Raw genomic sequence first — 14447 nt, forward strand, 5'->3', positions numbered from 1 at the left:
TTTGACCCCGCAGATGGAAGCGGGCGGAGAGCCGCTACACAGTGGAGAGAGCTGCCATCATCAGCCACTGGAACTGGCTCCAGGCCCACATCTCGGACTTGGAGTACCGCATCCGACAGCAGACCGACATCTACAGACAGATCCGCGCCAGCAAGGTCAGTGTTTGGATCTCTCTGTGTGTGTGTGTGTCTATTAAATGTTCTTCTATCAGCGGTTACAAGAATAGAGAATAACGATTTCCATGGATTGTCTATGATGAAGGAGCTGCTGTGATGTTATGTTTCTATACCTGTCGTGTGACTGAGACTCACTTATATGTCACAATATGTCTTTGGGGTGAAAGTGTAACGCTCAGGTCTTGATCCTACAGGGCTCAGTAGAGTTAGGAGGTGTCGCCCCCGGTGTGGTGCCTGCAGGTGGGCCAGAAGTGAAAGCGGAGCCTGTAAATACTCAGGTAAGCGGAGTGAAGGTTGACAGAGGGGCGAGTTTCCCTCTACCATCGTCTCTCGGTGCTTTAAATGTAAACCAAATGATTTTGTGACGTCAGCGGCCTCTAAGCAGACTCTTCAATTAAGAGTCGTCAACAGTTTGAGGTTATTCTCAGATCCGGCTCTCACATGCTGTAATGACTGTTCAGGATCGTGTGCTACATCTCAGTCACTGAGTCTTACCAGGATCTTGTGGAGGTTTTTTTGTGATTATTGAGGAAAAAAATGACATTGTGCTAATGATGCACTTGTTTAAAGAGCTCAGTTAATGTGTAATAAATGGCATTAAGATTAAAAATGATCTTTAGAACAGTTTCTGCAGCTTTAAAGTAGGTAATCATCATTATGCAACAAACGGAAATTAAACTTTTAAGCATCAAACACTCTCATAAAAGAACATTCATATGTCGTCCATATGCTGCTGCTTGAATAACATTTCAGCTCATTTACCTACAATTAAAAGTGTGTAGAAATATTAATAACACTCGTAACGAACGGAACGAGAGACATCAGCTCTGAGTTAATAAATCTATAAAGTTCACACTAAATATTAGATAAACCAGACCTCATTCAACACTTTGATTGTCTGAGCGTGAACTGCGAGCTGTCGACTGTCAGGTTCATTCATAGGTGCGTGTTAATCAGCGAAACGTTCGACTTGTTTGTTCTTGTAAATCAAAGCATCTGGTGGAAGTTAAACGTTCACAGGAAATATTTTTTGATCTGCCCCTCAGGTCTGAAGTGAATCAGACAAAAGAGCTTTTGTTTAATACGCTGCTTCAACATCCTTATCCAAATAATTGCCAAATATTTTATTGCAGGGAGATTCTGTCTCTCTGGATATGTCTGAAATTGTTTATAGGAATGTTTGTTAGACCGGTACATCTGCAGGTTTGGCTTCTTATCTCGGTGGTTTACGTTTGAAGTTCTGGATTTTTGATTAGTCATGCAGTGAGTTCTACCTTTCTGTCATCCTTGTGAAATGATCTTGCTTCTTTGCTGTAGGTCTGAAACAAAAAAATAATGTTTTCTCAAACACATTTCTGAATAAATATAAAGAAATTATGAATTTGCAAGCGTGGAATCAGTGAGATATTAATGGGTTGTGTGAGACATTCTCCAAATTGTGATAGCAAGAGCTGGAATAACTCTGGTTTGATTGAAACAGTTAAATGTGTTCATTTGTGTGTAAAAGCTCATGAAGAAGGAGCTGTACGCTATACATCTTGATGACAGTGCAGAATAGAGTTTAAAGCTCGGGGAGAGCCTACCCTCTCTCACAAATCTACTCTGAATAATTCAAGGCCAGAGGACCGGGATGATTCAGTTTGTCTATTATGTAGTTTCTTTAAATATCCCGGTTCCGCTAAGTGCTGTTGGTCAGTCTGTGTTCTCCTGCCAGTTAACATGAGGTGTAGTCTCACTGGCTTTTGTCTTATCTGTCAATGCAGGATGTCGGTTCAGAACGGCTGGAGCACACGGGCACCGCCCACGTCACCAACACAGAGCCCGGGCCTTGGAAAGGTCAAAATGGACAGCCAGTTAACGGCGTCCTCAGCAGGTACAGCTGATAACGATTACCTCATTTCAAGCTCCCAGAAGGGAATCTGCTTTCTGAGAAACACAGGAGGGGACTTCTTGATTAAAACGGATTTGGGGGGATTTTTTTAATTATAAGATGCCAATTTTACTGTTGCTAAAGCATCTTATGTTGAAATTAAGTTAAAAGGATTTTACTATTAAATATCCTTCTATGTGTTACTAACATCTTTAATTGACTTGGATGTCATTTGAGGTCAAATGTGTGTGTGTGTGTGTGTGTGTGTTTAATTTGAAGATCTGAGATCTGTAACCTCATTTGCTCTGTCGGTTTGTCCTCATGACAGGATGGCAGAGAGTGCAGACGGCAAGCACCAGCAGCCGTACGACAGCACATGCGTGGCTGCACGCACACGACCACTAGTCAGCTGTCGGCGGCGGCGGCTCCTTCAGCCCAACACTGTGCCCAACCTCAACGGCAAGGTGAGTTCTCATCAGCTGTCTTTGTGGGCTTGTGCACGCTTAAATATCTCGTCATGATGCAAACGTCTCGTTATTTAAGATTCACACATCCAGTGCCTTCACCTTTTAAAAGAACTGAGAGGTTTTTGTTTGCTCGGTTGTGTGTTTGAGGCCGATGAAGCAGACTTTCATTCTTGGACGTTTAGTGTTTGAGGCTGCACTCACTGATTAGGTCCGTGGTTTGTAACCAGATAGCTGAGTAAACAAGAGATGGCTGACTTATTTATTAAAAAGTAGGGCATCTTACTGAGTGGAAACAACAAAGAAGAGTAATCGCCCTTGTGACGACTCACAAGTTTTAGTTAAGGAAAACAGAAACACGGGCTGATAGATCATGTTCCCCCCCCCCCCCCCCCCCCCCCCCCCCACACGACATTCCAGTTCAGGGTGTCTGCAGGTCACTGAGGTTTAAAAACTATTAAAATGTCTTTTATATGCAGATTTCTCTTTGCTGCAATCCCATTTTTTCCTTGTATCAGTTTTTACTAAATGCCAAAGGATTCTTTTCCTTTCAATCTTAAATCACATAGTTAATTTAAAGTTTCAGGACATAATTGAAGTTGGATAATTTTGAAGTGTTGTTTCTGGTTTTAAATTAGTCTGCAGTTCATTCCCCAGTAGAAATAATTTTAGACTTATTTCTGTAAAATGCAGGTACTCATCTGACTCCTGTGCTGTATTAAATGGTAGAAAATTTGTTCTTCAGAGTAATATGTGTTTAATTAGTTAGTTGTGTTAATGAAGTTGAATTATGAATGTTCACAGCTTAGCTTTACTTGATTTGGGACACACTTTCCCCTCCCCTCCCCCTCCTCTCCCCCCTACAGGCCCAGAGAAGCAGCTGTATCCAGTGTAACTGCAGGGTTAACCCCAGCTGTGTGATGTGCGGTGGCTGGCCCACCCCCAGAGAGGACCCTCAGTATGAGCTGCCCACCCTGGAGCGCCTGTCAAGACTGGATCTTGGCGTCCACCCCATCCTCTCCTTCCCTGACGGTCAGTGCCAGACTCCTCCGTTTACGCAGTCATTTCCTACTTTACATCGAAGGGAAGACAAACAAGGAGTGGTCGCAGAGATACTTCTAACCAGGAAGTTGTTAGAATATTTTCAGTGATTTAGACAATCTTTTCTATCTGTAGTGGGTATTGTATCCCCCCCGAATAAGTGTCGTAATCTCAGTGCTGAGCTCTCGTTAATGGTGATGTTTCCTTTTCGCCTTTTCCTGAAGTTTCAGAATCTTTGTCTTCTCTTTTGTGTTTTCACGTCAGACACAGGATTTCCACAAATCGAGGTGTTTTTTTTTCATTCCTGAGGAATTTGTCATGTTTTGTTCCGAAATGCAAAACACAAAACTGCATTAGACCGATAGATATTTGAGACAAAGCGGTATTTACAACCACAGCACAACAATGGATTTGGCATCCGCTCCTATAGTGGATTGCCTTCGGCGTATTATAAATTGTTCATGCCATCGTAAATTTCTAATGTTGAGCTACAGATGGCAAAATCTGAAGTATCCAGCTTTGGTTTTATACTGGGTAAAAATCTTAATTGAGTGTTTATATTTGTCCCCTCAGACGTTTGTATAGGCCTACGTCTGCAGCAGGTGATGAAGAGCCAGTGGCAGACCAAGTCACTGGAGAGGAGCAAACCACTGAAGAAGCTCTCCCTCAAACACAAGCTTTCCTCGTCCAAAGAGAAGCACAAGTTCGCCAATTCACTCATGGCAGTCAGTAAGTACACATGCTGCTAACCCAAAGAGACACGCCTACGTTCATGCTTTTAGGATCAATATGGAGACCCATATCCTGTATGTAATCATGTGAATAAATACAGTCAGAATGTGTCACATGACTGAAAATAATACAATACATTTTTAAACCTCACCTCATTATTGGGAAACGTTGTTACTTCATCCTGCTTCTTTTCACAGTAACAGAGTTTATTGCCCATTGAGTTTATTTCACTCCAGCTGTTATTATTTCACAACGCCATTTTTCTCCAGTGACTATCTGACTTATTTATGTCACAGGGCAGAGACAGTGATGTGATTGGCTGTTGCTTTGGTCACCCCCCCCCCAGTAGTATCAACCTACAAGTCTACAAAGTTGTTAGATTCATTTTTAGTGGTGAAACATGCAAACATTACATAATCAGTTTGTGAAATTCATACATTTGGGGGCTTGTAGACAACATATACAGATATTTACTACTCTAATGATAACGCGGCTTGTTCCTGGTGTTGCTGGTGTTGCAGGACTGGGCCACTATAAGAACCGTGCTGAGAAGCCGAGGACAGCGGAAAGCGGCGTGGGGGGCGGCGGCGGCGGCAGCAGCAGCAGCGGTGGCAGCAGCAGTACCGCCGTACTGAACACAGCCAGGCTGGAGGGCCAGGCCGTGTGCAAGACCGAGCGACTGCAGGCCCTCTCCACCCCCTTAGGGCCCTACGACAAGAACTACAGCCGCAAGAGATTAAGAGAGCACTCGATGGACAGGACCGACTGTAAGTCTTATGTGAACGAAGCCTGTGGTGTACGGCATATCTGCATATTGAAGGTTTCCTGGTGTGAAAAAAAAAAAAAAAATGTAAATCCGAGTGATGAGTTTGTTCTGGCTCATAGGTACATAGCAGTCATTTAAATCTGTTTCCTGTCCTCCAGCCTCCCCTAAACTTTTCCTGGACTCGAGCAGCCCCTGCCCAACACTGGCCAACATGCACTCGTCCCTTCACAGCCCCCTCACACGCCAGCTGTCCACGTCTTCAGAGAACTCCACTCCACTGGGCCCCGGCAGCCAGAGCGTCACAAACACACCTGTAAGGAAATATTTGTCACTACTTATTTGTTTGCTTCAGTAGGCCTTGCCCATCTAGACATTTATGATTCTTAATCTGCCCCAAGTTTGAGCCTCATCAGACTTTTCTTTCCCCCGACGTGACAGCAGGTTGTTTTTTTGTTTTGGGTTTTTTTTTTTACAAACCCAGCTTTGTCTCAAAATGAACTGACTGCAAACGTAGCAGAGCACCACAGCACACGTTGTTTCTAAATCTGAGAGACATCTGCTAAACCGCAGTTCACTGTCTGGTGTGATGACACACAGGAGGGGCTGGCAGCGTGTCAGGACTTCATTACTGAACTATGATGGAGACGCACGCTTTTTCATTTCTTTGTGTGAAAATCTGATGTCTTCAAACGAGATGATGATCATGTTGAAGGCAGTTAAACGTGAGTCTTAGCGATCAAAGACGAGGCTCGATGCGACTCGTAGGAGTGTGTTGTGAGCTGCACTGCGCTGTAGTGTAATATTAGAAGAAGAAGAATATTGGGCTAAACTGGCGATCAGATTCAATTTGAAAACTCTCATTTAGGCACAACTTTGTTCAGTGCACACGCAGAGTAATGTCATGTATAATATGAAGAGACTTGACAAGCAAGACTGAAAAAAAAGAGGCAAGAAGGAAAGAGAAACTCAACTCAAACTGAAACCTAATTTGATTTTGCAACAACTTATTTTCTTGGCGGTTACTGAAGCAGAAAAAAGCACCAGGAAACACACTCACTCACCACTTTTTTTTTTTTTCTTTTTTTTTTTTTTATCAGACATGAAAAGTAGAAACCATAACTAGATTTGAGATATATGACATGAAATATACTCCTGCAATAAATACGACCTCTGTCAAGTTCTCATTGTTTTTAATATTGTTGAGACTGTATCAGAGTCGAGTCGACCGTGTGATGCTCATATTTATGGTGTTTGTTATACTGAGTCACTGGTGTTTTTATTATGTACATCCCCTGAATACTATATGTTTACATCTTCCGTTGTCCCTCCCAGCAGCAGCCCATTAAGAGGAGGCGAGGTGAAAGCTCTTTTGACATCAACAACATAGTAATCCCCATGTCTGTGGCCGCCACCACCAGAGTGGAGAAGCTGCAGTACAAAGAGATTCTCACACCCAGGTAAATAACCTGCACTGCTGCCGCTCAGGATGTTTGTCCTGTGGCCTCATTGGTCAAATCTTCCAGTAACTAACTGCCTGTTTGGTTTTTTTTTTTTTTGTTTTTGGAAGCTCTAGTGAAGCATGTAACTGCTGGTTTCCTGTACTCACGTTTTATTTTTTTGCCCGTATAGTTGGCGAGGAGTGGACATCTTCACACAGCCCATAACTGAAGAGGAGAATGAACGGGAGGTAAGTGTTTACTCCCACTTCCTGATTTAGTCTCTTTCTTAGATGATGTTTTTTTTTTATATCACGTGTCTTTTCATTAGGATCCACCAAGTTACGCCTTTCTGCTCACGTGTTCTTAATTTCTGAGATTAATGGATGTTTTCACTATTTAATGCACTGAAGAGTCAGTATTTCACCTCCTAATAATTCATTTTAAATACACTGAGTGGCAGCGAGTGAACAGTGACACCTGGTGGTCAGATTTTTAACAGTTGCAAGATTATCTCCTCTCAGTTAATCCAGTTCAATGACCTTTAAAACTGAAGTGGAGCTGCAGCTAAAGATATATTTTCATTATTGATTGATCTGCTATTTATTTTTTAATAAGTAATTTGGTGTAAGAATGTCAGAACATGATTAAAAAAAATTCCTAAACATATTCAGTTCACTATCATAGAGTAAACTCAGGGAAAACAAATAAAACCAACAAAAAAAATCACATTTAAGAAGCTGCAACAAGACAAAAAAAATCAATTAAATGTTAAATTATTTGTCAAAATTATTCAACAGATTAATTTGATTACAGCTCGAATGATTGGTTGATTATTCAGCTGCAACTATTTCAATAATCATTTTAGTCTTTTTACACAGTAAAATGCAGCAACATTTGCTGGTTGCAGCTTCTCAAATGTGAAGCTTTTATGTGTCACGTGATAGTAAACTGAACACGTTTGGGTTTCAGACAATTGATCAGACAAAACAAGATATTTGAAGACGTCACTTTGGACTTTAAGAAACTATAACAGACAGTTTTCTCTGTTTTTGAGCTAAATCTGACAACGACTGATCGAGGAAACAGTCGGCAGAATTGGCTCGTTTTCAGGCTCCTGATGTGTTTTTATTGTGTGTCTGCAGGTGGAGGATCTGTCAGACGCAGCTTTCACTCAGCTCCATCAGCCTTATGAGGACCAGGAGCGGACCCGCTGGACTTGGATGGCCTTGGCTCCCGCTAAGAGGAGGGGCAGCAGGTCACTACAACAACTACTACTGAAACACACAGTGACACGCTAGTATCTGATCATAGAACGTAGATGTAACACTCGTCTCGTCCTTCAGGTCGTACAAATCAGTCGACGGGCGGACCACGCCGCTGCTGTGCGGGACCAACCCTCCCACCCCTCAGCCTGCGTCCCCGGACCCGGGCCACTGCCCAATGCTCCACGACTACAGCCACGTGCCCTCGCCAATGAGTCCGGCCAGCCCCGACACCGCCTCCAACCCCCACACGCCCTGCTCGAGGGACTCCCATCGGCTGCTGTCCAGCGAGGACACGCGGTGCTCCACGCCGGACTTCACCTTCGAAGAAAGGGTGCGTACTGTGATCAGATAGGATCGTAAATCAGCTCCCGTTGTTGTTTCTGATGCTATCAATTCATAATTTGGTGCCTGTATGTAGTAAACAAGCCCCCTGCAAATTATGTTTGTTCTCATGTGAGTTTGATGGCTGAAAGCATAATGTTTGATCGAGGGTTGGTGATAGGAATTCATGGTTGAGTGACTCAATATTTCTACCCAATCAGCATCAACACATCAAACAGGATACAAATAATTCATCTATAACGTTACTTATAGATCTGTTTCTGAGCCAGAGAATGAATAAGGTTTGTTTTTTTTTCTTTGAATGAGCGAGAGCTCAACAGCAAGTCGCCATGGAAACATCTGATATTATTTGTGATTACATTAGTCTGTCCCCCTACTTCACACCAACATGAGGTGAAGGAACACATCGCTGGAAATGAATCCTTCAAAAACACATTACATCACCAACCTCTCAGAGTTTTATGATGTGTTGTTTTGAAGAGGCTTTGCAGAGATAAATGAAAGAATGGTTCAAATTGAAGCTTGTTGAATAGAAGATTGTGAAGCCGTCTGAGACTAATTTGGGATTTTTAAATAAAACTGACCGCAGATGAAGCAGGCTGAGTCCTTCTGACTTTTAGTCCCTTATAAGTGTAAAACCTCTGGATTCTACACCTCTAATAAATCAACCAGTAATATCTTTTTATTAGATCCTCCCTGTGTCACATGATCAGGGCGTGTTGAGACATTAGAGGCTGAGTAGTTCCCTTGATTACAATCAAACTGACATCCATGTGTAAAACCCGGTGGCGTCTACTTATAATTCGCCGTCTCGTGTTTTTCAGACGGTGGCGCCGTGGGAACGTCGAGGCTTCCCCCTGCCAGAAGACCCGGCCCCGGAGCCCGAGCCGGAGAGCGATCACCACATCAGGCCCAGAATGCGCAGCATCTCAGGTTGCCGAACAGCCTACGGACGACTGGATTCAGACGACATGGACCTGCCTTGCGGCGGCGACGACGACAGCGGCCCCAAACACAAGGCGTCCACCCACCGATGAATGACTGACAGGCTGAGGTCCCACGGCTCCCCACCCACAGCTCCTCTCTGGCATTAACAAGCTGAACCTCAAAAGCTGAATAAAGATATTAAAAAATGGGTTATGTTAATGGCAAAAAGATATTAAATGGGTTCCTGTTGTTTGATATTCAAACATCAGTCTAATACTTTTCACAGTTTTTAGTGAACATTATGGAGATAGAAGCCTTTCCCTACACTTGTTTTTGTCACAGGAAAAAAAAAGGATAAATGTTAAAAAAAAAAAAAGTATAAAACAACACGTTACAAAAAATGATTTCTGTAGTAGGCTAAACAATGTACATGGGGGCTTAGTGGTGTTTCATATGTCGCGTGTACACTTGTAGCGCACTATGTAGCGGACTCCTCAAAATATGGCCAAAGGGTGTTTTCTATTGACTAGTTTGCTTGTAATTCCCATGTACATTTTTAGTGGAGTGACAAATAACAAAACAAGAAAAAATTACCCTCCTACCACCCCCCTCCCATCCACTCCCACCCTCCTCCTCCCCTACACCCTCATCCAAATAAACAGGTACATTTGAGATGTGGCCGCCCCCCCCTGCCTTCCCCTCCTCCTCCTCCTCCTCCTCCTCCTCCTTCTTCTTCTTCTTCTCCCTCTAGAGGTCGCCTGAAATCACCAGAGCACTTCTCCAACTGCCAAGTCTAGTTTTGTCGGTTTGCTTTTCTTTGTTTGTTTTTTTTTTCATTCCTGACATGTTTTATTTGTAATCTGTTCTGTCTGTTCCAGCGTAACACATTCTTTGTGTTGTTTTTTTTTTTTTTTTTTTGAATAGTAAAATCATTCCTTTTTACAGTCTCTCTTTCGGGAGAGTGTCGGCTCTTGTCGCCCCCCCCACCCCCCCACGCCCCTCGCGGTCTCTTACTCTCTCTCTCAGTTCTGTTAAAAGACGGTGACGGCATAGAGGACTGGGGTGTCTTTTTGAGCACTTGCCCGGCAGAAAGCGCTGCTGCATGCTGAGAAACATGCTAATGTTAGTCTTATCACAACAGCACACAGAAGATTTCCACTTGTTAAGAGAAAAAAAATAAATAAATAAATAAAGGTAACAGGGATGATTGTACAATCTGCTAATTTCACTCCCTTTTTCCTCTTCGCATACAGTCTTTGCTGTATTACGTTTAGAAAAGTCAAATTGTGGCAAAATAAAGACATAAAAATTACCCCCCCCGCTCCCCTTCCTCTCTTTTTCTGGGTCAGCTTGATCAGTTTTTTCTCTTGCAAACATTTTAAAATGTAGCAGCTCTCAGCTAGAAGCCACCCCAAGCTCAGGTTCTTCAATTTAAGGGAATATTTTCTGCTGTTTAAATAGTTTCAATATCAGATTGATACGATCTAAACTACTCTGTTGCAAGAAGGATTTTGATTTTACCACCCCACAATGTCATAACCACACATACACACACTCTCGCCCCCCCCTTAAGTAACTAATTGCTATGCAAAAAAAATCTGGTTGTTTTTTTTTTTTCACCTGTTTTTATGCCACAGCCATTCAATCACTGTTTTATTTTGTAGTTAAGCAAGATGTCAATGTACCTGTTCGATTGTTGCAGCAGTTAACCTAATCAAAAAATTTTTTTGTTGTTTTTCTTTTTTGTAAATAGTACCATTAAAACATTTATGTTTAACTTGGCGTAACTGTTCTGGCCTCAAGTCATTAAGTGCAAAAACGTTGGATGTGTCTGAAATCACTCAAAACCTGATACGACTTTTCTTTCCATGACTTAAGACTCTTGAAGAATAATTTGGGTGTTTAATGGTGAACTCCACCAGTTTTACACATCACAGTTAATAAAATAAAAATGCACACAAGCTAAAGTCCAACACCTGGTTTAAAAAAAACATGTTTGTTTTCTCACTTATTCACTTTTTCCCCTAAATAATCAATAATTTACATGTAATGAGCATCTATAAACAGCAGCAGTGGAAGAAGTATTCAGATCCAATACAGTAATATTATAATACATACAGTAAGTACTATGAGCTTGATGTAGTTAAAGTATTGCAGTAAAAGTAGTGGTTTGGTCCCTCTGACTGATATATTATTATATATGACATCATTAGATTATTAATAGTGAATCATCAGTGTTAGAGCAGCATGTTACTGTTGTAGCTGCTGGAGGTGGAGCTAGTTTACACTACTTTATATACAGTTAGCTAGTTTAGTCCAGTGGTTCCCAACCTAGGGGTCGGGCCCCTCCAAAGGGTCAGCAGATAAATCTGAGGGGTCGTGAGATGATTAATGGGAGAGGAAAGAAGAAAAAACAAAGTTCTGATACACAAATCTGTTTCCAGTTTTTTCTCTAATCTTTGATTTTTGGTGAAATATTGGATCATTTGAACATTTATTGAAATGAAAGCATGTGAGAAGTTTAGAGGGAAAAATCACTATTTGGTGGAGCTGTTAACAACTCATAGACATGTGAAATGTGACCCCGACTACACACTGCTTTTTGTAAGACGTTAAAAACCAAAAAGGTTGGAAACCACTGGTTTCATCTTTAACAATGTGTTGTATTTTAAAAGCTTGTTATATGTTATTTCCCTCTGACATGTAGTGGAGTGGAAGTATAAAGTAGTATCACATGGAAATACTCAAGTAAAGTACAAGTACCTCCAGAACAGTACAGTACTTGAGTAAATGTACTTTCCACCACTGATAAAATCTGACATGTTGCAGAAATGACAGCGTGTAGATTGGACTTTAAATGTCAGACAGTAAATCTAGTTCGGGGGGTTTTACTCTTTGACAACAACAGTTCAGTGACTTCATAGCATTTATTTTCAAATACACATATACAGCAACAAGTATCATCATAAACCAGTTATTGATAAAATGCACAATAACGAGAACAATCACATTTCCACAACTGTACAGCGTCAGAAGTAACCAAAAAAGGTGATCTAGTTTTGTTACTGCAGAAAAACCCCTCTCTCTCTCTCTCTCCGACCTGCTCCGGTACATGGAGAGGACACAAACTCCCCTCCTCTTCCTCCTCTTCCTCCTCCTCCTCCTCCTCCCTCCTCCCTCCCCCCTTTTTTATACTGTTCTCTGTGCACAGCAGGAGCAGCTCGCCATCGCTCAGCACTCACACGGTCTGTCTTGCACACTTGAGATGAATGAATCTATTTGACCCAAAAAAGAATCCTAGCATGCAGATAATGTTGCAAGCGAGCGCACCCTTAAGTCCTACCGTGGCTGCTCTTTTAACTTAAAGTAGCATCTTTGCGGTCATAGAGATAAAAATGCTGTTTTATATCTACGCATGTTGGCAATACATGTTGAACACACACACACACACACACACACACACACACAGTGGGGACAAACTGTTGGACTCTTTATCACCACCTGTGAATGAAGGGTTGCCCTACATCTGCTCCCACACACACACACACACACACACACACACACATTTTTTTTATTTTTTTTAGTCCTAGGGTTCAGTATATCCTTCCGCATGTATAAACAGGATATACAAAGAGACCACTTTGTGAAGGGGAGGCAACAAGCAGACAGCTCTTGTCTTACATGAGGTGCATGCAAGAAGTCATATTAACGTGATTAATAGTGATGAATCACTGGGAATATTGATCAGGACGTTGCTGAAAACAAATGAAGAAAGCAAACAGGTAATTAATCTCCAGCTGGTTGCATTAATTTCAATACAAAACACACACACAAGAAAAAAAAAAAAACTCCCGAGATACATCATCAAAGCATGCATCAAAGGGAAGTAAAAGTTTGTTAAACCTGAACTGAAAAATTTAAACAACAACCTCATAATCTTTTCTGATCTTTTCACGGAGCCTGAATATGAAACACACTACACGGCCAAAAGTATGTGGACACCCCCCCTATCCGCATTGTGGTCTAGGCTCTTTAGTTCCAGTTTGAAAATATCTGCAGCTTCACAATGTTTGCAGGAAATTCATGATTTTACTTTTATGAATCTTTCTATTTGAATTTATTGTCAGGCTGAGTATTTTATTCTTTTAATTTGCTTGTATTGTTGTGTCTTCTTATCTACGATTCTACAGTATGAGAAGCACTTTAAGATATAATTAATAATACTTTAGATCAACCTGGGGTCAGGGTCACCACTAGAGGTCGCAAGATGATAAACAGCACAGGAAAACAATTCAGCAAACCAACGACTAATCTCACATTTTCAGGCCTCTACTTCAGCTGAACAACAGGAAGTGATCACAGGTAGTTTTGGGGCAGTTTTAGACAGTAATACACTTCCAATTTTGTGTTTGTTTGTTTCTTATTTCAACTTTGACTTTACCAGCTCCATAAAGAAATGGTTTATGGACACAGAGGTCTGACCTCAACCTCATCCAACACCTTTTGGATGAACTGGAACGCCAGCTGGGAGCCAGACCTCACTGTGTCCGACCTCACTGATGCTCTCCAGGCTAAAATGGGAGCAAATCTCTGCAGCCGGGTTACAAAAACTGGTTTAAAGTCAGAAACTAGAAGAGTGGAAGCTGTTAATAGCTGATTGGTTTTGTAACGACACGTTCCAACAATCATAATTTGGGGCGTCCACACACTTTCGGCCACGTAGGTGACGTTTAAAGGCAACCAGCTGAGTGCCGCATCGTCCTGCTGGTGCAGATAAAGACTTAATGATTAAATTAACTCATTGCTGTACAGTTTGTCCCTCAATCCAAACATCATCCATCCATCCATCCATCCATCCATCCATCCATCCATCCGCTTTGCAAGACAGCCATATTCACTCTGGTTGAGTCATTTTCTAAATACTAGTTGTTTCAACCTTTAAAGAATCGTTATATTTTTTCAATAATTGCAATAAACAACAGTCTACCTACCGTTTAAGTGCATATAAATGCAGTTTAAATACTGTAATCAATGATGAGCCTCTATCCTTCTTGTGATAATTTGGCCATGAAAGTTACACTTTAAAATGCCTTTAAGGTTAATTTTTCCTCCTCACAAGTCAAGCTTTAGCGCATTTACAATAGAGCAGTAACAAAAAAAAAAAAAAAAAAAAAAAAAAAAAAAAAAGAAAGAAAGAACACTGACAGTAGCAGGCACAATACAAATGTTTTCTTCATATCAAATACATGTCATATATCCACAGAATACGATTATAAAACTGTGCCCAACACAAACCAAAGTTTCTACTCTAGCCCGGTTTTTTTTTTTTTTTGTTTGTTTTGTTTTTTTTTAAATCCAGGTTACACCTCTTGTCACCTACAGTAGCTGGAGGTGCAGCACATGTCGGGACTTCACAAAGCAAAGA

At 41.5% G+C, this 14447-nt stretch overlaps 1 protein-coding gene across 4 annotated transcripts in view; it reads left to right on the plus strand.

The window, feature by feature from the left end:
• Window positions 1-10804, plus strand: part of kansl1a (KAT8 regulatory NSL complex subunit 1a) — a 32829-nt gene extending 22025 nt beyond the window's left edge. For 2 of the 4 annotated variants that reach the window (XM_044338126.1, XM_044338125.1), the window contains 13 exons: window positions 14-155; window positions 371-454; window positions 1940-2049; window positions 2375-2510; window positions 3377-3542; window positions 4125-4280; window positions 4796-5050; window positions 5208-5362; window positions 6382-6506; window positions 6679-6736; window positions 7631-7743; window positions 7832-8084; window positions 8920-10804. In XM_044338126.1, the coding sequence (XP_044194061.1) occupies window positions 14-155; window positions 371-454; window positions 1940-2049; window positions 2375-2510; window positions 3377-3542; window positions 4125-4280; window positions 4796-5050; window positions 5208-5362; window positions 6382-6506; window positions 6679-6736; window positions 7631-7743; window positions 7832-8084; window positions 8920-9132 (1966 nt within the window). In that variant the 3' untranslated portion in view covers window positions 9133-10804. The remainder of the gene's footprint in view (window positions 1-13; window positions 156-370; window positions 455-1939; window positions 2050-2374; window positions 2511-3376; window positions 3543-4124; window positions 4281-4795; window positions 5051-5207; window positions 5363-6381; window positions 6507-6678; window positions 6737-7630; window positions 7744-7831; window positions 8085-8919) is intronic. The other 2 variants (XM_044338127.1, XM_044338128.1) reach the window with 2 other exon arrangements.
• Window positions 10805-14447: the final 3643 nt, after the last annotated feature.

The sequence above is a fragment of the Thunnus albacares genome, chromosome 20 (assembly GCF_914725855.1).
Source record: "Thunnus albacares chromosome 20, fThuAlb1.1, whole genome shotgun sequence".
Lineage (NCBI taxonomy): Eukaryota > Metazoa > Chordata > Actinopteri > Scombriformes > Scombridae > Thunnus > Thunnus albacares.